Raw genomic sequence first — 22,052 nt, 5'->3', positions numbered from 1 at the left:
ACCAATTTGTTAAGGTCCTTAGTTTTGGATCGAGTGCTGGACGATTAGCTGGAAAGTCAGGCCCAACACTCGGGTTTGAGCCCTTGTTCTTGTTCCTTGACTTGCCTATGATTGCTAAATTTTGCATTTTATTCAGGGAATTGCAGACATGATAACTTGTTTGAGAAAGTTCTGAATCTTTGTAGCGGTTTGAATATGAATAGGAACAAGAATAATATATACAATCCTACTTAGAATAGGAATAAGAATAATGTATAGAATCCTTCTTGGAAAAGGATTATAATGTAGTGTCCTAGTTGGAAAAGGAGTCTAATGTAGTGTCTATAAATGGGTCTCAATGTAATAATGTAGAGACACAATTCAATAATATTTTTCTCCAATATTTCTTACATGGTATCAAAACCTCTATGATCTTGGTAGAGATTCAAAGAGCTTCCGCTGTCGGTGAGCGGCTATTACCCATTTATGTTGCCCGTCTGGCCAACGATTATGTTAGAAAAAGTTGAGTCACTGTGTATCTTTTCGGTGATTATTTTTTCATATCTAATTTGCGTAGCACGATGTATCTTTTTGGTTACTACTTTCTCATATTTAATTTGCGTAGTATTGTGCATTTTTGGGACTACTTTCTCATATTTGATTTATGTAGTATCGTGTATCAATCTGGTGACTAGTTTCTCATATCTTATTTGTGTATCACCATACCAAGTTTTAGTGACTACGTTCTCATATCTGATTTGTGTAGCACCGTGGCATCATTTCGGTGATTGCTTTTTCATATCTGATTCGCGTAGCACTGCTAAATATTGAATATTAGAAAAACAAAAGAAATTTCAATTGAAAACAATAAAGAATAGTAAAAAAAGGGCTGGTGTTGTTCTTTCCGGTGACTACTCTCTTATTGTTACGTTGCACAAACTCTTCACTTTCGATATTGCACCTTGTTGAATTCTCCAAAAATACTCTACTTTTGGAGAATCTGACACTCACCTGTTGACATTTTTGAAGAGTGTGAGCAACATAGCTTATTTATGTAGGGCCGTGCCATCATTCCGACCTTTTTTTTGGAAATGGTAATTGTTTCTATTTCTGTAGAACAATACATAGGTTGTACTGAAACCCGTATTTACATAAGGACTACTTACCCATACAATTCTCTCTCAGTAGGGTCGTGCCATCATTCCGACCCTACCCATATAATTTTATTTCTCAGATTGTGACTACTTTCAGCCATCAAATCTAATACTCCGACGCGTGCGCATGTTCTGACCAGTTTTTAATGACTTTCTTGTTTATTATCGACTCATCTATTGATTCCAAGACGATCCATATTTTTTATACCAGATTTTGAGCACTTTCCGGCGACCGCTGCACAATGAAGAAAATATTAATCATTATCTGTCCTATTGATTCTCGTGTATGTAATATTGTTTCCCGGCAAACGCATCAATAACAATCTCCCCCCTCTTGTTGCATATGGATTTCTTGTACTGTTATATCTTTTTGGCACGAAATATTATAAATACTCGGGAATGTGAATCTCCACTTCTCTGTCCCACCATTGATGACTCGAAAAATTGATCCTGCTTTTCATTCCTCATACCTACGCTGAAGGTGATATTGCCACCAAAATCTTTCCATCGTTTCATTATATTCCTTTAAAAAGTCCATACCCAATTGGAACTTTGATATGCTTAGCCTCCGTCTTGCTTGTACAATTGTATACTTTTCCGCTATCCACAAAACAATATTTCTCTTGTAGGGCCTAATTGAAACTAGGCGGTAGTTCACCCTAAGGCCCTCTATCTCTTTGAAGTTTTTAAACAAAACATTTTTTTCCAAACTAGAGCAAAAAGAAAGGGGACAAAAAGAAAAACAGGGAAAAAGAGCTTGTGATTCAGAGGTGCTAGAAAGGGTTAGGGAGATGATTCGTGGAAGGCCATGCAATCGAGTTTTAATAATTATTTTGGTGGAATTTGATGTGCTTCTTTTGTTCTTTTAGCAAAATATCGGCGGAGTAAATGGTTCTTATTGTTCTAGTTATATTTTAGGAGTTCTTGTTTTGATTGTTTTTCTTTGTTATGCATTGACCCAGAAATTTCTCATGGTAATTATATGGATTTCAGGCGCTGTTACATCCGCTTTATTAGGAAAGTCAACGACAAGAGGGGGAATGAGGGTCAAGAAGAGACAAGAAAAGCTTTTGATTTCATGCTTAACTATGTTGGTACGTTATCTAAAAAAATATTCCAAGATTGAAAATATCTGCTTGGTGCATCTAATTTTGTATGCTTATCCAATCTATTATGCGAAGTACCATGTACATGCTTTCCCTATACCCTCTTCGTTTTCCGTTCCAATAATTATACTGCTAGTATGAAATTCTTCTTTTAAATATTAGACTTACCATGATTATATTTCATCAGTTTGAATGAAAGTAGGTGCGCTCCAATTTGCTGAATGCCGTCTTGAATGTTGTGGGAAGGAAGGGACTTGAAAAGAAAGTTAAAATGCGATTGTTTAGTTTACAAAGAGAAGGAAGGTCAATAAAACGGAGTATAGTTTCTTTCCCATCTTTTTTTTTTTTCTCCAACCATCATGAGTAGAAACTTTCTTTCACTTCCCTATATTTCCTCTTCACTTTTTTTCTCTTTCCATTTTTATAGTTTCCAAACAGACCCTTAGAAAGAATCATCCTTTTTGGTTAAGTGTATGGCTTGACTACGAATAAAGGATGGTATTAAAAAGATCGAAAATTGACCTTAATTGTTGCTCATGCTCAAGAAACAAGGCATGGCAGTTTGTGATATTGTTTGCATTCCGAAGGAGAAGCATTGCTAATGTCATTTCATGTACCTTGATTATCCTTCCTCTCAACAGCTTCAAATATCTTGGACTTGGTGACAACACAATTTTTGAGTTTATAATAGCATCTTTGTATTGATGTTTGTTTATTTAACTCAGGATTGCATAGGCAATTAAAGTATGAGATGTTGCTTTTTAAGATAGAGGTTACAAATAGTGTGATATGGGTTTGCTACTTGTAATTTCTGTTTTTAGTTATTTTTTACTGATACATTTGGTGCTTCGTATAGTAGGATATATATAGAAGCTTTGTAATATTTCTACTGTTCTTGCAAAGTACTTCATTTTCCTAACCTATGTTTTTAACAGGAGCGGACATAGCATCAGGTCCGGTGTGGATGGAGTACATTGCATTTTTAAGGTCTTTGCCTGTACGGGACACACTTCTTCAACAAACAATACCTAAACACATATGCACACATGGTCAAGCAAATTTTATAGAAGTTCTGTTAGTTATGTAGCCTTAATGTTAATGCTGCGTTAGATGATGATGTAGGCTCCGACTGCACAAGAAGAATCACAACGAATGACCTCTGTGAGGAAAATATACCAGAGAGCTATTGTCACCCCAACCCATCATGTGGAACAGCTTTGGAGGGACTATGAGAATTTTGAAAATTCAATTAGTCGAGCCTTGGTAGGCCTCTCTTTTGGCACAAGTTCTCAAACTTATTGATTTTATATTGTTTGGCTAGCAATGTATGGGAAGTAGTTCTACCAACTAAATCTTCTTTTTGGGTCCTGTATATTATTATTAATTTCAGAAGAAAACACTAAAATAAATTACTAAAAGCACACCATTGTATATTCAGTTATAAAACTACATATATGTGTTTGTGAAAATTGTTTTGTTTAAACTCCAGTGAATTTTTTTATTGGATTGTTGTGGTTGGTTAATCTTATCTGTGTATGCAATTTAAGGTGTGGTACTGTTTGCAACCAAAAAAGTCAACAAAAAGAAAACGCCGTAAACGAAAGAAGAACAGGAAACCAGATCTGGAGTATCTGGAGACGGAGAACGATTTCAGCATATGTTTTTTGGATAATTTGGAAGGAGAGAACCCAGAGATGTTTCAGGAAAGGCATCATCAATACATGTCCTAAAACATAGATGTTTGTGTAATCTGGCATTCTGGTCTAATAGGTCTGATGAATAAGATGCAGAAAATGCTTAGAGTTCTATAGTACATTAGTACTTACAGAACAATGAGACATTGTGATCTTTGAAATAGCTGTTTCGTAATGCCTAGCACTATCTTAAATCTTAATACTTGGCTGTTAATAGTAATGAAATGTTTGCTTCTGATCAAAGAAAAGATCAAGAAACCAGTTGTGTGTTCCCTAAGTTTTGCTGATTGCTTTTTTGTCAAAATAAAGTGGACTTACCTTCAAACTCATGGACTGATTATAATTTTCTCTCTGGGACTTCATGATCAGTTTTTAGGCCATTTAAAATTTTCATTATTTTGGTAAAATCCAAGCTCCCCAAACCTGTCTTGCCAGGGGCCAATAGTATTTTTCCCACTTTCAATCCTTGATGACTTGAGTTCACAATCATTTGATTGAAAATTAGTGCTCTTACCTCTAGAGCAGCTTCACTTGTCTTTTTAGATGATCTATCTACTCTATATGTGTGTTAATGTAAGATCCTAAAGTTTTCTCATTGCAGAATTTATTGCTTGGTATAATGATCTTTTCTGGATTTCTTATATCTATTGACTTGCTAGAAATAATTAATGAAGTAGTGATGGAAATAGTTGACATAGCATATTTTGGGTTCTCAAAGTCTAAGGAGGTTGATGTGTGAGTTGATGTGCTGAAGGCCTTGATTATCACTTGGATTGTACTTTCTCTTGCTTTGTCACTACCTTGATGCATTTTGCAATATTATTTTCTAGGCATAATACATAGCTAGACACCTTAACTTGGTCTCAACTGGCAATTGAACACCCCAACTTTGAAAAGGCACATCTAGACACCTTAACCTGGTGTAAGTTGGTCCCGTAAACACACTTTTCCGGATGTGCATTCTCAAATTGTGTATTCTAGATGTGCATTCTCAAAGTTGAGCTGTTAATGGGGGAAACTTAAATCAAGTTAAGATGTCTAGATGTGCATTTTCAAAGTTAGGGTGATTAGTTGTCAATTGAGGCCAAGTTCAGGTTTCTATCCTAGAAGAATAGCAGATGTCTTAGGAAATGACCATGTAGACTTTCTAATAGAGCCATCTAAAAGTGTTTTTTTTCCTTAGGCAAGAACAAAAAGTAGAGAAAGAGCTTCATAATTAACATTTTTAGTAAATCAAGCTGCAAGCAATCCTGATACAACGAGAATAAAATCAAAATATAATGATTTGTCAAAATATTAGAAGTCCATTAGGATGGAATTTAATATGGTTATTGTTGTATGTTATTTAGAACCACCGAGTTTAGAAGGCTGTGATTGGTCCAAAGGGCGGACGGATTTCTCGGTTATCAAAAAATAAAATAAAATAATGCTTTGAGTTTCTTCACTCTGTCCTTTTCAGGAGGACATGTCTAGTTTTTGTTTAGGCATATTCTACTTGGTTATCTGTAGAAGTCATCTACATGCTCATATTGACTTTCAGAAAGTGATAGTAACATTACCTAAATCTTCTTTAGATTCATTCAAAAAATGTGGCTGGTACAATTGTTTGTCATGTATGTTGACGGTAACTGTTTTTTTTTGAGATATTTTCTGTTGATTAAATTGCAGGCAAAAGGACTGGTTTCTGAATATCAACCTAAATATAACAGTGCGAGGGCTGTATATAGAGAAAGGAAGAAGTACACTGATGAAATTGATTGGAATATGCTAGCGATTCCGCCCTCCGGCTCTTCCAAGGCAATTCCTTCAGTATCTTTCATAGCTTTTACACTTGAAGCAGGCCAATTAGATTGCACATTTAGTACCCAGTTTTGCGGGGCATGTTCAACTACTTCATGTATTTGAGATAGATGTTTAGTTGAAATATTCTGTTCTATCATCTCAACTTGTTTCATGTGGAGACTCGTGCAACTATGAAAGTGATGACATAGAGGTTTTAGATGATGGTTCTGTGGCTCTGCAAGCTGCAACCCTACTTCTGCGTTATTCTTACATTAATTACTTTTCCATGGGTCTGCAGGAGGAAATGCAATGGATGGCATGGAAAAAACTTCTTGCCTTTGAGAAGTAAGGGACAGTCTTTTAGCATAGTTTGGTCAGCTAGAATGTGATTGTGGCCTTATGGCTAGTTAGAGACATTTAATTTACTCTATATTAATTATTTCCTCTCTTATTGATCTTTTAGTCCCTAACATAAGACATACGTCTGTAATTGCTTTTGCTTGTATTGATTATTAGACTTGCTAATGCTCCTAACCATGTCTGGAATTACAATAGAGGCCCATTATAAGTTTTGTGTTGTTCCTTATCCCGATGTTCACATTTGCAATTGCTGAATGCACCTGTTATAATTCTCTTTTTCCTGGAACAAATGTACTTGTTTAGCGTTAAGACCTACCAGATTTTCAAGTATGGATACTTCTAATATTTTGTTACATTATATGATCTTTTTTCACAAATGTTGCTGCTTTGATCTTCTCCCTCATGGTTTCTTTCCGTTTGAAAGTAAAATCGACGATAATGACATCTAATTATTCTGGTTTTCATGTCAGAGCAAACCCACAGAGGATAGACAGTGCTTATGCTAATAAAAGAATTGTGTTCACATATGAGCAGGTATGGGAGACATAGGTGTTAAAATCGTTACCTCTTTAATTAGAGTTTCTTTCCTTTCTTTTTTAGGACAATGGTAAGGTGGAGTTTTCTATGTCTGGTTTCCATGTCCTAGTATTTTTTTTTTTTTGGAACTGGTAACTTATGCCTTACATAGTATCTTGAAGTACTTTCCTTTTCAATACGTGCTTTTTATTATTTTATTATACAATTGACAGTCTTATCAGTGATTTTTTTTTTTTTTAATGATCGTGGTGTCCGGGTTAGCTTTTGAACACCTCAACTAGTTACACGGGATACTTGCCACCTCCTATAGGTATAAGATAACTCTGTCCATCAAGGCTAGGACAAATAGGAAGAAATCACGTAGTGTTTTTTTTGTCTCATTTGAACCTAAAGACTTCATGGTTCTCAACCCCCTTCATTGACCACTAAGGCACACCCTTGAGTGCGTGAAATTCTTATTTGATTCATGTTAGCTATGTATTTGTGCACACATGTTTAGTAGTGACATAGGCACCTGACAAAAGGATCTGTAACAATTTGGAGTGTTAGTAGTACAACCTTTAACATTTGATACCTATCAAAATAAATCCTCTAAAATTGTTAGTGTGTTATACATAAATAAATTTTGAAAAGTTGCCTTCTCAAAAAACAAAAAAAAAAAAACTTCGAAAAGTTGGGTGATATTTTTTGGATTTATCTAAAAGTTCATGATGATGTATCTTTCTTTTGTGTCTTTACTTGCATACTTGAATTAGATGATCGGCTCCCAAGCATTTTCCTTGGAGTCTAGCAGTTGGAAATCTCCTTGATGTGCTGAAGTGAGATACTGTATCATATTGAAGATTATCATTAGCTATCTGACAAATGATTACCTGATATCAGTCGATTGTGTTAGTATACTGTTGGTTCAGCATCCACACCCAGTTTCGTAGGAGCTACTGGACAATTTTGTATTTCATAACTATGTCATGAAGTTAGTTTTATTCAGTTTTCAGAAGGGTGATTAGCCTCATAATTTTTTTTTTCAGGAGTACTTTTAGTCGGATAAAAGACTTGCATGTGGTGCAGTAATAGGTGAATTAGGCAAACACTCGTTTAGAGCTCCTAAATCTTGTTGCAAAAGTCAAATTATTTAGTATTTGAATGAAATGGACCAGAATAGAGCAGATTGGATATGTACGACTTTTGTACCGTCGACCCCGCTTGATTTATGATTGAGGCATAGTTGATTGATATATATGATATTCTTGTTTTTTCTGTTTGAGGTGGTGTTGGGATTTGGTGCCTATCCTTCCTCCTTTATATTAATGTAAAAATTCCTCTACTTTTGATTTTTTATGCTTTGGTATAAAACCAAACTAGATTACTGATCTAGATGTTCAATGACAGTGCCTCATGTACTTGTATCATTATCCTGATATATGGTATGAATATGCCACATGGCATGCAAAAGCTGGTTCAGTAGACTCCGCTATCAAGGTTTTCCAGCGATCTTTGAAAGCACTTCCTGGTATTTTTCTTATTTCTTTTCTTTCCTAGATGACACTTGTGGTTTCTTTTTGATGTTGTTTTTTCCTAATTTTTAGATAATTCTTTTTCCTCTTGTGATTAGACTCGGAAATGCTAAGATATGCTTACGCTGAACTTGAGGAATCACGTGGAGCCATTCAGGTTATGCATCTATTTACTTTCCCTAAATATTCAGTTTTTCGTATATCAATTTTCCTATATTGAACATTCTGATGCAGGCTGCTAAAAAGGTATATGAAAGTCTTTTTGGGGATGGATCCAATGCCTCTGCACTATCACATATCCAGGTAAGACCATAAAATCTCCTCGGAGGATCATATACATATTTACTTTCTTTCTTTTAAGAGATGAAAATGTACTATCTTTGGTAAAGATGAGATGCACTCATATTCAGTGTAAACATGATTGAGAATGTAAGTCCTAGAACTTGAGTTCTTTTCTTATGCCGATAACACCAAAAATGGGGGAAATATTTTTTTTTTGAGAATGGTAAAGTTATTAATAATGATTAGGTAATATTTAAATTTTCTAGTCCCAGTATCGGGAGAAAATCAGGACCATGTTCATAGGAAAACATGCTTCAGAGGAAATCAGAATCCTATGTTCAGCATGATCCTGATGTGCTACGAGGCACCATTCTATTCCCATCTGGATAATTCCCAGGTCTCTGCTATCGTTATCACTGGGGATCATCTTGCTGGTCTTCATATCTCTTACCATTGTCAGTTTATCCCATAAAAAGAGCTCTGCTGGTTGCCATTCTTCGTGTTACCCATTTACTTGAACAGTAAACAACTAGAACACGTATAAGTCCTCAAAGAAATCATTTTGCAAGTCGAATTCTTTCGGGATATATACAGTATGCACTTGCAGATGTGCCACTGAACTTATCAAGCTTAGTGAACTGATAAATTTGAGGAACAACAAAGGGTCATACCATCTTCACTTCGAAATAAAATTAAATAGATGGACAAGTATTTCTCTAGCTATTCCGTAAGGTTGGGTAACCCAAAACATCTTCTCCCTTCTTCCTTGGAGAAACAGAAGGTGAGATGGAGTTCAAACATGACATGTATGGTTTAGTAAAAACAATAGTTCAAGAAACTTGTACCTGGAGAGTACAACTTGATGCGTCAGAAGTATGTTACTTTTTATGTGGATTATGTGCAATGGGAAGTGGAAAAAAGAAAACAATTTCTTATCTCCAAAAAACCAAAGAAAGCAATTTGGCTCCTAGCTTTTAAGATAATTAGATAGGACAGTTTTCTGTAAGCTCACACTGAAGTTCTTGACCAAAGACAGTAGTTTTTTAGATTATGGAGCACTTTTTATAGAGAAAATTTTAAAATATTTCAGAAGAAATTATTTGTTTGGAATTATGTTTAGAAGTTCAGTGCAAGAAATTATTTTGGAATATTGTTGAATTACATGACTAAATTAGGTCATATTTAAGAAAAAACTGTTAATCAATCTTGCACAAAATTTTTTACATGCTTGTAGACTCATTATTGATTTGCAGTTTGCGGGTAAACTAGCATTGAATTTTCATTGATTGTCCTCCACTAGAAAATTTGGGTACAGGATATGTACTCTTTTGGATTTGGGGATGGCAAATTCATGTCAAATCATGATATGACCCAAATATAACTACTTTTGAGATATATTGTTTGTTGATCAGTCATACCTATTGATATCTAGATGAATACTAATCTATTTAGATCTTCTTGGAATACTTTTGGATTGGAAACCATACTACTAAAAAGGTTTTTATTGTTAGATATAAAAAATGAAGATAAACTGATTGCCGTGAAATTCTCTTGGAAGCATGAATTGCCTTCATTTTGAGTTAATACTCTTTTCTTGTTCATTTATTTATTGTAAATGGAGTATCCTGTTCTTGATTTATTTTGTTTTACTGACTACTCACATAAGTTCCTTATTTTCTTTAATAAATTCCGCTGGTTTTTTTCATGGAACATATTTATATCTTAATTGTTAGTTTTTCTCTCGTTAACCATGTAAAATTTCTTCCAATCATTATCTGAATTATTACAATCTAACTTCAGTTGAGATCTTTTGATCCTTGATGCTGCAGTTTATAAGGTTTTTAAGAAGAAGTGAAGGAGTTGAAGCAGCTCGCAAATACTTTGTTGATGCACGCAAGTCCCCAAATTGCACTTACCATGTTTATGTGGCTTATGCAATGATGGCCTTTTGTCTTGACAAGGATGCAAAGGTGATTCGGACTATCTTAATTTCAAATGTTTCAAGCATTTGATTTAGTGCATGGAACCTGTGAGAGAATTCCATACCTCAAAGAATATGTCTAGAATTATTTAACTCTCACTCACAAATTGGTGTATGATAATTTCATACTCGTTGGCTGGTTATATGTTGAATTATTTGATGTTTTAAACCAAATTACTCTTCCTAACAGTTTCTTTTCAAATTAGTTTGTATAAATTGTTGACTCTCTTTTATTTTTTGACATCCCTGCATGTTTTATCCATGGTATCCTTTGGATGATATGCAATCATTTTTGTGCATTCATGCAGATGGCGCACAATGTTTTTGAAGCAGGGTTGAAACGCTTTATGCATGAGCCTGGATACATCCTTGAGTGAGTCTCCTTCTCTTCTAATTTACAAAAGGAATGCTACGTGGATGAGTGACTGCATGAGTTCCAGTGGAATCAGGAAGTTAGGATTTGTGTCCAACAAATTTGTTGGTATGCCAGCATAGCCCTATATGTAATGCATGGTGTAAGACTTGTGGCAACATCTGGTCCATGAGTGGAAATGAAACAGTTGTACAATTTCAAGCATCATAACTTTTATATTCTAAAAAACATGCAACTGTTATTGATGACTCTTCTGCCTGGTAACAAGTAGCAGGGTTTGCTTTCTGTTCTTCTCTGAGCAGAAATAACCATGAGCTAATTAAAATGTTGCAGGTATGCAGATTTCCTTTATCGTTTGAATGACGATAGAAATATCAGGGCATTATTTGAACGTGCATTGAGCTCACTGCCGCCAGAGGAATCTGTTGAGGTGTTTTTCTATTATTTGTTTCATTGCCTAATTTTGCAGTTCTTGCTTGTTTCAGGGTGCCTTTGGATGAGTCCTGCCTCTTTAATTTGTGAATATCGGTTCTTATTGAATGTTTATCTTTATCTTCTTTGGCGTGTCTTGTTCTATAGTTTGGATCTTCTATGCTAAGATGGTTGCATGCCGGTGTTGCTTATTAATAGAACCAAGAAACATGTATCAATTGCTTTCTGTTTAGGCTTGTCAGATACTTTTTATCTACATGCTATTGCAACAACATTTTTCATGGTGAAGCCTGTTGTCTGCTTGCAAAGTTCTTTTTAGTGCAGGGTGGGGTTGGAAGAGAATGAGTCGTTTTATGTGACTCTTGTCTCTGGGACTCTGTATGTGTGCACATTGATGTGATTTTTTTGTTCTACTTTTTTTTTTGTTTGAAATGGTTACAAAAAGGAGCCAATTGGTTCTACTTTCTTTTAAGTGGATGAACCTGAGTTCATCTATCATATGTTGGTGTTTCTTTCTGCTAATAATTCAAAAGAGGCTGAAGGTCATATCTCTAGATATCCTTTGTGTTTCTTCATTCACTGTGCATAGCTCATATATTTGCCTGGACTTGTCTATATTCACTGTACGATTACTCTGGAAAAGAAAGTCTCACAACTCAATGGCTTTTGATCTTCTTTCCCTCATATAAATATTAAATTGAAGGGGGCTGCACACATGAGTGCTCAAGTATAGGCCTAGAGTCTAAATTCCTAGTAATTTTTCCAGCTGTATTTGTTTTAACGAAAAATGAATAAAGTCCTGAAGAGGGAACGGACATCCAACTCCCCCAATACAAGGGAGTGGACACTGTTGGTTTAGTATTTCTCAGCACCTTTGTATTCAGACCAATTTATGCAGCTAAGAACATCATAAAATAGGCACATTCCACAAGGTTAACTTTTGTTTACTTTTCCAGTCAACCAACTACTTTCTCTGGGGATTTTTCCGGCAGCCATCATAGATATTCAGCCTTTACAACCTGGAGAAGGATAAGACTTTCTTTGATGATTGTTTCAGATCTTATGAGATCAGGAGACTTGGTTCTGGGGTTGAAACTTGGTTCGAATGGGTTGAGGTTGAACGCAGCAGAATTTAGGGAGACAAGTCACTATTAGTCTATTAGTTAAATAATATTAGATGGATTGTGTTTGTCTTTAAAATGGCATCCAAGGCAGAAATTGTTGGTTAAGAGGTGGAAAGGGCCACTGTGCAAATTCTTCTGTACCCTCAAGTACAATGAATTTGAGAGATACATCAGCTTCATAGCCTTCAAGGGGGGAACAAGTATGTTCATTATTACACCAGAAGCAGCATTTAAGGAAGGGTGGGGTATTATAGCCCAAAGATCTCCAACTTCATTCATGACACCTATATTGCTCGAACTCTTCAAATTTATCTACGGGTGCGTGTCGGATCCTCCAATAGTAGTGCATTTTTGGAGAATCCAACATGGGTGTGAACAATTTTTTTGGAGAGTCCGAGCAACTTAGAATGACACAGTAAAGGAGAAGGTGTTGTTAGGCAATAACTTCTCCCAAAACTTGAATCCTTGTACAAAGAAGCCCTTAGAACTAACAGGTGGACGACAGTGGGGGCCAAAGAGTTGCCAATCTTAAGTAGCAGCTCGAGATCAGTGTTACTGGAGGTACTTCCATTTCAAAAAAAGGCCTTTTGGGAAATGCATTGCCAGAAAGCTTCAGGGGCATCAAGAAGCTGACATTGAATGATGCAAGGAGATGGTCTTACAACTCATGGAAGAACGCAATAGGGATAAATGTGTACGAGATGAATGACACACAATTCCTCTTCGAACTACCCTCCAGAAAGGCAGCAGAACATATTCTAACAGGTGAATGGAGATGGAGAAAGACAGTGGCATCATGATTGGTGGAAATCCTACCACCGGATGTTGGCCAGAAAATCTGACTAGGGATTGGGTGTGGATCAAAATTATGGCACCCTTTGAGTCTATGGTCTTGGAGGGTCTTCAAAGAAATAGACGACCATTGTGGTGGTTGGCTTGAAACAGAGGAGGAGACATCCTTGAAGAACCATCTTCACTAGCCGCGGATTAAAGTGAACGGAGATGGGTAGAGTATTCCAAATTGAATTGGGAAAGTTGGAAAATCTTTTGAACATTCTTTATTCGACAGGGATCTAGATTTTTGCATGTGGATGGCAGAAAATCCCAAGAGCTTACAAAGTCAATCTGAAGTCATTTTGCAGTCCGAAAATATTCCGGAGAGGTTTGACCCATGTTCTATCAAGCTAAACAACATAGAAGAAGCTGATAGTAAGTGGGAAGAAGATGATGTGAAATTTCCAGAGGATCAATTGGTGATTATTGATGAACCCAAACCTCTTGTAGTGGATGATAGTGTGACTGAGGATGGTCTCGAGTCACAAGCCACACTGAGATTTCATTTCAATCTCATCATCAAATTAAGTTGGTTATTTGGTGTATCCACCAAGGGGTATGATAAAGAGTTTTACTCTTTAATTATGATATTGGAGTAAAACAGTCCAGGGGAGGAGCAGAAAAACAGTGACAAAGCTAACAGTGTTAACAACAACACAGTTTCAAAGAAGTTAAGATATCTAATTTTCAACATGAAATTCAAAGCTGGTGAGGATCAGAGGGAGAAGCCTATCCATTGTGGAACAACAAGAGTGAAACTAGTGTCTTGGAATGTAAGGGGATTAAATAATGAAAGAAAAAGGGGATTAGTTAGAAATCTTAATAATCAATGAGGGTATATGTCTATATTTTAGAGGAAACTAAGTTTGAGGACAATGTTAATAGTGTTTTTTTTGATTTGCAGATACACAACATTTGGAGTAATAGGTGGGTGGCTGAGGTGCATTTGGAGGCTGTGGGTGCCAGTGGAAGGATTCTATTCTATGGGACAAGAGTGTCTGGGAAGGGGAGTTAGTAGAGAGTGGTGAACAGTGCATCATTTGGAAATTAACTAGTCAAGACCAAGACCAAGACTTTTTCCTTTTTTTTTTGAGATTGGTAACTGTTTCTATTTCTTTAAATCAGTACATGGGTTGTACTGAAACCATATTTACATAATGAACTCTAAAGGCACTGTCCTATCCCTATAATGAGTCTAAAACATCAATATAGAGACAGTGTCATTAGAGTAGATCTGATTACACCAAAAACACAAAGTTAGAATACAATTCAATTTTACTTGCTGCATATTACTCTCCCTATTCTCAAAAACTCTAAGATTTCTCCCTTTCCACAAAAACTCTAAGATTTCTCTCTTTCCAGACAGTCCACCAAATAGTAGCAGGAATGATTCTCCAGTTGCTTCTGTTCTTTGCTTGTAATCCTGCTTCTTCCCAACTGTATAAGGCCTCTGCAATTCTACCAGGCATGACCCATGAGATGTTTTTGCGCCTTAGGAATAGACTCCACAATTGGCCAGTGACCTTGCAGTGGATGAACAAGTGATTGACTGTTTCTGCAGTTTCCCGCAAAAAAAACATCTTGAACACAGTGTAATCCCCCTCTTCATCAAATTCTCTTGTGTTAACACCACTTCCTTAGCCAGTAACCACACAAAACAGGCCACTTTGTGTGGGATCTTGGCCTTCCAAATGTGTTTCCAGGGCCATTTGGATGCCTGCATAATTGGGTGGTTCAACTTCCTATATGCTGCACTTACTTTAAAAGTCCCAGTACTATTCCCCAACCACTGCAATCTGTCTTTCCCTGTCTCCAAGCCACTAAATTGTTCAATGACGCTGAAGAATTCTGTAACTCTTGGAATTTCCCAATCATTGAGGTGCCTTCTAAATATAATATTCCACCCATGAGGTGTCTATAGTTCAACTATTGTATTTTGTTGCTGAAGAACCAGAGTATGTATGTCCGGGAAAAGTGTCTCCAGATTTCCTGTTTCATGCCAATCCTCCTTCTAGAATCTAGTTTTAGCACCATCTACCACTTTAATCTTGGTGTTTTGTTTGAATTCATCCCATAGTGATCGGATGGATTTCCATAAACTAACACCATAGGGAGTGGTAACTTCCTTTGTCATCCAATTGTCACTTTCTTCATATTTTGCTTTTATGACCGAGCCCCATAAATTCTGTTCATCGTTGGAATACCTCCAAAGCCACTTCATTCTCAAAGCATTGCTTTGATTCTTAAGGTTCTTGATCCCTAAACCCCCAACTCTCTTATCATTGATCACTATTTTCCATTTGACTAAGTGGTACCCCTTCCTTTCCTTGTTTCCTTTCCACAAAAACTTTCTCCTGATGCTATCCAGCCTATTAATGACACCTGGAGGAATAGGAAATAAAGACATCATATATGTTGGAAGTGCATCAAGCACAGAGTTGATCAAAGTCAGTCTTCCTCCAAGTGAGAGGTACTGAGACTTCCACCTTGCTAGTTTCATCTCACACTTCTCAATCACCCCATTCCAAATTTCCAAAGACGTGGATTTGGCCCCTAAAGGCATACCCAAATAAGTAGTTGGAAGAGCACCCACTTCACCACCAAGAATTAACTTCAAATTTTCCATATTTGGCACTTCATTAACTGGATACAAGAAGTTTTTTCTCCAGTTAACATGAAGTCCGGACATTCCTTCAAACAAGACTAGAATTAGTCTCAAAATTTTGAGGTGGTCCTCTTCAGCATCACAGAATATCAGGGTATCATCAGCATCTGGTAGATGAGTTATCTTTAGGCTTTCCCTTCCGGCTCTAGCTACTTCAAAACCTCTTACCCATCCTTCTCTATTTGCATTCATAATCATATTGTTGAGTCCCTCCATGACTAACAGGAAAAGGAAAGGTGATAAGGGATCACCTTGCCTTAGGCCCCTTTGTGAACCGAAAAACCCTGATGGACAACCATTTATCAACACTGAGAAGCTTACTGAAGATATGCAGAATTTAATCCATTGTCTCCATTTGAGACCAAAACCCATCTTCTCTAGCATACCCATAAGAAAATCCCAGTTGACATGGTCATATGCTTTCTCAATATCTAATTTGCATAAGATGCCTGGTTTTTTCAAACTTGACCTGGAATCTATAGCTTCATTAGCTATTAGAACAGCATCCATGATCTGCCTCCCCTTAATAAAAGCTAGCTGTTGTGAATTAACAAGTTTGGACATCGTTTTAGCCTTTCAGTGAGCACTTTTGAGAGAATTTTATAGATGCTTCCTATCAAACTGATAGGTCTAAAGTCCCTTAGTTCTTTAGCACCCTTTTTCTTTGGAATCAAGGCTATGAAGGTAGCATTAAAACTTCTTTCAAACCTCCCTTGGTCATAGAAATACTGAAAGGTCTTCATGATATCACCCTTGACCACTTCCCAACATTTGATGTAGAACCCCATTGTAAAGCCATCTGGTCCTGGTGCTTTATCCACTGCACATTGCTTTAAACTTCTCAGAACCTCCTCCTCATCAAAATTTCTTTCTAGGTCCTCTATTTCCTCCCCTGTTAACCTTGGACAGTTTAAGAAATTGTTACCGGGTCTCCATTGAGTATTTTCAGAGTAAAGTTTCTGGTGGAACTCCACTATTTCCCCTTGGATACTTTCTGGATCTTGGACTATATTCCCCTGAATGAGCAGTTGATCTATGTTGTTATACCTCTTGTGTGCATTAGCCATTTTGTGGAAGAAATTGGTATTCTTGTCCCCTTCCTTTAACCAAACAGATCTTGACCTTTGTCTCCAGTAAATCTCTTCATTTTTTATTAAACCCTCCAGTTTCAGAAGTAAAGTTGCCTTTTCCGTTGCTTCATCTTCTGTCAATGCTCTATCAATGGGAATAATTTCCACAACAGCCAGCTTTTCAAGAACATTCTTTCTCTGTTGGCCAAGACTTCCTTGCTCACTTCTATTCCATTCCTTCAATTTATGTTTCAAAGCTTTTAATTTAGATGCCAGGATGTAGTCAGGTGTCCCAATGTAATCGAAAGAGTCCCACCACTCCCTAATTCTATCTGTGAAACCATCCGTTCTTAACCACCAATTCTCAAATTTAAAATAACTTTTGTTCTTCTTTCAAGAACCACCTTGAAGTGTGACTGGGGAGGGATCTGAGATTATTCTCTGCGTGGTATACTGTTTCAGATTACTAAAAACATCATCCCATTCTTGAGATACTAGGATCCTGTCAATTCTTGAAGCTATTTGATGGTTGTCCCCTTTAAACCAAGTGAACTTAGCATTTTCCAATTGGAGATCAATTAGATTCAAATCCTCAATCAAATCAGAAAACTCTCTCATTCCTAATGTTCTTCTAGTACAATTTTTCTTTTCTGAAGCATACCTTGCCACATTGAAATCCCCACATATTGCCCATGGACCTTCTATTAATCCTCCAATAGAGCCAATTTCTTCCCATACTAGTCTTCTTTCCACATAGCAATTGGGTGCATAAACTCCTGTAATGTGGCAGGAAAAGTCCTGCAATTGTGATTCAAATTTACAGGTGAGAGTATATGTCCCTGTCTCTAGTACCTCCCCCTTCCATATTCTACTATCCCACAACATCATTATCCCTCCTCTTGTCCCACTCAACTCCAAACATGCCATTTTGACCCACCTATCTCCCCAAATCTGCCTTACCAACTCAGTGATATCCCCCTGTAATTTGGTTTCTTGTAGACAAATGATGTCAGCTTTCCAGTCCCCCATAATGTTCTTGATAACCCTCCTCTTATCTCTATTATTCAAACCCCTTACATTCCATGATACTAGTTTGAATTGCATCATGAAATGGTAAGGAAATTTCTTCCCTTTTCTCTACCCCCACCACACTTGAATTTCACATCAAATGCTACTAAACTTTTCAATTCTTTAGAACCTTTGAACCCTGTCTTCTTACAAACCACTGCAGCATCCTGATGTCTGGCTTGTCTGGCACTATCCACCTGTAATAGAAGTTCCAAAGCTTCTTGTTCATGGCCTTGGAAGTCAGCACCCAGTAATTTCCCCAGTCTGATCAGATTTTGTTTTACCCAAACAGATATCTCTTTCTCTTTTTCCGTAGTTAGATGTTGTTGTATGCACAATGGCTCAGCCTCTTCAACCTCCCATTCTTCAATGGAGGACGCTAATCTCTGCTCTAGTGTATTGCATGCAACTTCTTCTACCCCCTTCTCCATCCCGTCCCTAATCAGGATTTGCGACTTTGGATTTGTGGTTTGCAAGATTGCATTTATCAAAACACCGCTTGAACTGATTATTGACATCTCCTGCACGTTACTCTGTTCTGTTCTATGCTGCATACAAACTTGGAGGAATGGAGCAAGAGCCACATGAACATTTGGAAACAAAAATGTGAGGAGATCCTGGATCAACTGTTCAAGTGGGAGACTATTCAAGAGCAAATAATGCTTACACTTGCAGACGATGAACTTTTGCAAGAAATAAACCTGGCAATGTCATATGAGCAAGTGGCCAAAAATGAAGAGATAAGGTGGAGACCTGTTACCTTTGTCAAAAAAAGAAGAAGAGATAAGGTGGAGACAGATCCAGAATACTGTGGTTGAAACAAGGGGATAAAAATACTGAATATTTTCATAGGATAGCAACATCTCATAAAAGGTTCAGTTCTATAGATACTTTGATGGAACTTGTGGAAGGAAGCAGTACCAATGACTCAGTTGCAATCAAAGAGGCCATTCAAAGTTTTTATCAAAATCATTACAAAGAGTTAAAAGCATGGAGACCAGAACTACAACTACAGGGGTTACATGTATTAGTGTTGATGAACACGAAGAATTACAAAAACCATTGGAGGAGGAGGAGATTTCGGGAAGCATCAAATATGTGCTATGGAAAAGCTCCCTGAGTCAGATGGCTTTCCCATGTCTTTTTATCTCACTTTAAGGGACTAAGAAAGAGGACATCAAGAGTGTTATCCAAATGTTTTATGCTAACAGACATAGAGATATTTTATTGCAACATTGTGGCAATCCTCCCAAGATATCACATGCTTCTGAGCTGAAAGATTTTAGACCAATAAATCTGATCACAGGATGTATATAAGGTGATATAAAAAATACTTGCTGAAAGGTTAAAAGGTGGTGGATAGCAACAAACATCAGAGGACATTCATAAAAGGGAGACAGATAATGGATGTTGCCCTTATTGCATGTGAGTGTGTGGACTCAAGATTTAAAGGTAATGAACCTGGTTAAATGTGCTAGTTGGACATTGAAAAACATATAGCCATGTAAATTGGAAGTTCCTGTGTAATACTTAAAGACAAATGGGATTTGGAGAAATACGTGGAGTCATATTAGATTTTGCATCAGCATGGTAAGGTTCTCTATTCTTGTGAATGGTGAACCAGTGGGTTTCTTACCATCAGAAAGGGGACTTAGACAGGGCTATCCCCTCTTGTTTATCCTGTCAATGGAGGGTTTTGATAGCTTGATGAGGATAGCAATTCATAACTGGTAGATTAAAGGCTTTCAGATAAGTGGCAGTAGTGGAGAAGTTAAAGAAATCCATCATTTACTATATGCAAATGACACTCATCTTTTGTGAGCCTGAAGAGGAACAAACAAGATTCATCAAAACAATCTTATTTTTTTTTTGAAGTCGTTATAGGTTTGAAAGTGAATTGGGGAAAAAACAATGTGTTCCCTATTATGGAGGTGACAAAAATATTCTGAGTTTGGTAGATATTGTGGGTTGTAAAGTGGATAATATACCTACAATAAAGTGGGGAATGCCATTGGGGAATAAACATAAGAATTCAAAAATATGGGATGACATTGTGGAGAAGAAAAAAGGAGATTAGCAAGATGAAAGAGTACCTATCCCTAGGAGGCAGACACATCCTGATCAATTCAGTGTTACATTCCCTTCCATTATATGTTACGTCATTTTTTCTATTACCCTCAGAAGTGTTGAGGAAATTGGAACAAACGGAGAAGGGATTTTCTTTAGCATGGTGCAAAGAGATTAAAGGCTATAACATGTTCAAATGGGAGATAACCTTGAATAGCATAGATAAAGAGAGGTTTGGGCATTAAAGATCTGAGAAAGCAGGACAATAATATACCGATGAAGTGGTTGTAGAGATATCACAAGAAGGGGAGAACTCTATGGGAGGACATAACCAAATGCAAATATGGTGATAATAAAAATTGGTGCAGTACAGGTAATTATGGAGTTGGGGTCTGGAGAACTATTAGGAACTTGTGGCGAGAATTAGAGACTAATTTATACATAAAGGTGGGAGATGGTAGGAGAACAAAATTTTGGGGAGATGTCTGGAATAAACCGATCCATTTGAAGGACTCCTTCCCAAATTTTCTCATACTATGCAGTAACCCAGAGGCAAAGATCAAAGACTGCTGGACACCACAGGGATGAAACCTTTCCTTAAGAAGATTCCTAAATGATTGGGAAGTGGAGAGAGTGGCCAAACTTTCTAGATGAAATAAAGGCATTCCCGGAACCAACAGTGATCCTGATTCATTGAGATAGTTACATAGTGCACATGGGGCTTTCACTATTAGCAGGGCGTGTACAATGGAGACTAACCAACATAGTAGTAGCCAACAAAGCTTGTGGGGGAAAGTATGGAGAAATTTAGCACCAAACAAGGTAAAATGTTTTACATGGTAGACCCCTAGAAGGGCATGCCTGACACATGAAGTTCTGAAGAAGAAAGGAATGACTATATTATCTTGGAGTTCATTATATGGGAAGATAAAAGAGACCAACAACCACTTATTTTTGCATTGCAGTTTCACAACCATCTTTCTCAAGCTCATAAAGACGAAATGGACTATACCTTAACACACTGCAGATCTGTTGAGTTATTGGATTAGAAGATGGGGTAGTAAGAACTAGAAGGCATGGTGGAGAATGATCCCACATTGCATATGGTGGACAGTTTGGAGAGAGGAATAATGGAAAATTTTGAAGATACATCCAGTTCCATTCATAAGGTTAAATGGGATTGTATTGTATCTCTCTATTTTTGGAGTAAAGAAATAGGTTTAGAGGAACAGAACAACTTGTAGATTTTTTAAAATCTCTGTACGTGTCACTTTTCTTGTATATCCATAATGCTAAAGAATACAACATCACAATTTTCCAATAAAAAAAAGAATCTTACAACATGCAAATATATTTGATAGAGGAAAGCATGAGTCCCATTATTGAAGCAACTTTGCCTTTGAATCTCCAGAATACATGACAAGACAAAGACATAACTTTGGGTCCATCAAAACATCCTAAAACTTAGCAAAGAGTTTGGGGTGGAGTTTCCCAGATGTGAAAGTGAGCAATGTAACTCTTTGCGAAGATAGATAATAAAAGGTAATCTAAGAAGGAGAAGGACCAGGGGTTAACAACTCCAAAGAAGTGTAAACATGAAATTTTAGACGATGCAAAATCTATTTTTGTGAAGATAGTTTGTACTACTTTTAGTGCAAACATGAAGTTTTAGAAGATGCAAAATCTATTTTTAATGTCGTAGATTACATTTAGAATCTGAGTATGAAGTATCCTTTTCCATTTTAGTCTTATAATCAAACTACTAAATCACACTATGAAAGTTTGAGGTAGGGTGGAAGAGATAAGGATGAAGTGGGATGTGTCTATTTTCGTGAACCATTTCGGATTCTTGCAGGGGCGATTTACCATGAAAGCCATTCATCTCTTACAGAGGTTGGAGCAGTACCTGAAAGGAAAAAACTTGCATTTGGTGTTCCTTGACTTAGAAAAGACGTAAAACAAAGTATTGAGAGAGGTTCTATGGAGATGCCCAAAGTATTGAGGAGTATCTGTGCATACATTAGAGCAAT

General features: G+C 36.8%; 1 protein-coding gene across 5 annotated transcripts in view; it reads left to right on the top strand.

Moving 5' to 3' along the window:
• LOC125864784 (cleavage stimulation factor subunit 77) overlaps positions 1-22,052 on the top strand; it is a 44,474-nt gene that overhangs the window by 11,618 nt on the left and 10,804 nt on the right. For 3 of the 5 annotated variants that reach the window (XM_049544847.1, XM_049544846.1, XM_049544848.1), the window contains exons 5-16: positions 2,127-2,227; positions 3,175-3,236; positions 3,362-3,502; positions 5,602-5,730; positions 6,014-6,060; positions 6,546-6,609; positions 8,002-8,122; positions 8,225-8,283; positions 8,361-8,429; positions 10,238-10,378; positions 10,698-10,762; positions 11,096-11,192. In XM_049544847.1, the coding sequence (XP_049400804.1) occupies positions 2,127-2,227; positions 3,175-3,236; positions 3,362-3,502; positions 5,602-5,730; positions 6,014-6,060; positions 6,546-6,609; positions 8,002-8,122; positions 8,225-8,283; positions 8,361-8,429; positions 10,238-10,378; positions 10,698-10,762; positions 11,096-11,192 (1,096 nt within the window). Of the gene's footprint in view, positions 1-2,126; positions 2,228-3,174; positions 3,237-3,349; positions 3,503-5,601; positions 5,731-6,013; positions 6,061-6,545; positions 6,610-8,001; positions 8,123-8,224; positions 8,284-8,360; positions 8,430-10,237; positions 10,379-10,697; positions 10,763-11,095; positions 11,193-22,052 lie in introns of those variants that run through there. The other 2 variants (XM_049544849.1, XM_049544850.1) reach the window with 2 other exon arrangements.

Source organism: Solanum stenotomum, chromosome 5 (assembly GCF_019186545.1).
Source record: "Solanum stenotomum isolate F172 chromosome 5, ASM1918654v1, whole genome shotgun sequence".
Classification (NCBI taxonomy): Eukaryota; Viridiplantae; Streptophyta; class Magnoliopsida; order Solanales; family Solanaceae; genus Solanum; species Solanum stenotomum.
The sequence above is the reverse complement of the archived record's forward strand: the minus strand, read 5'-3'. Positions and strand labels throughout refer to the sequence as shown.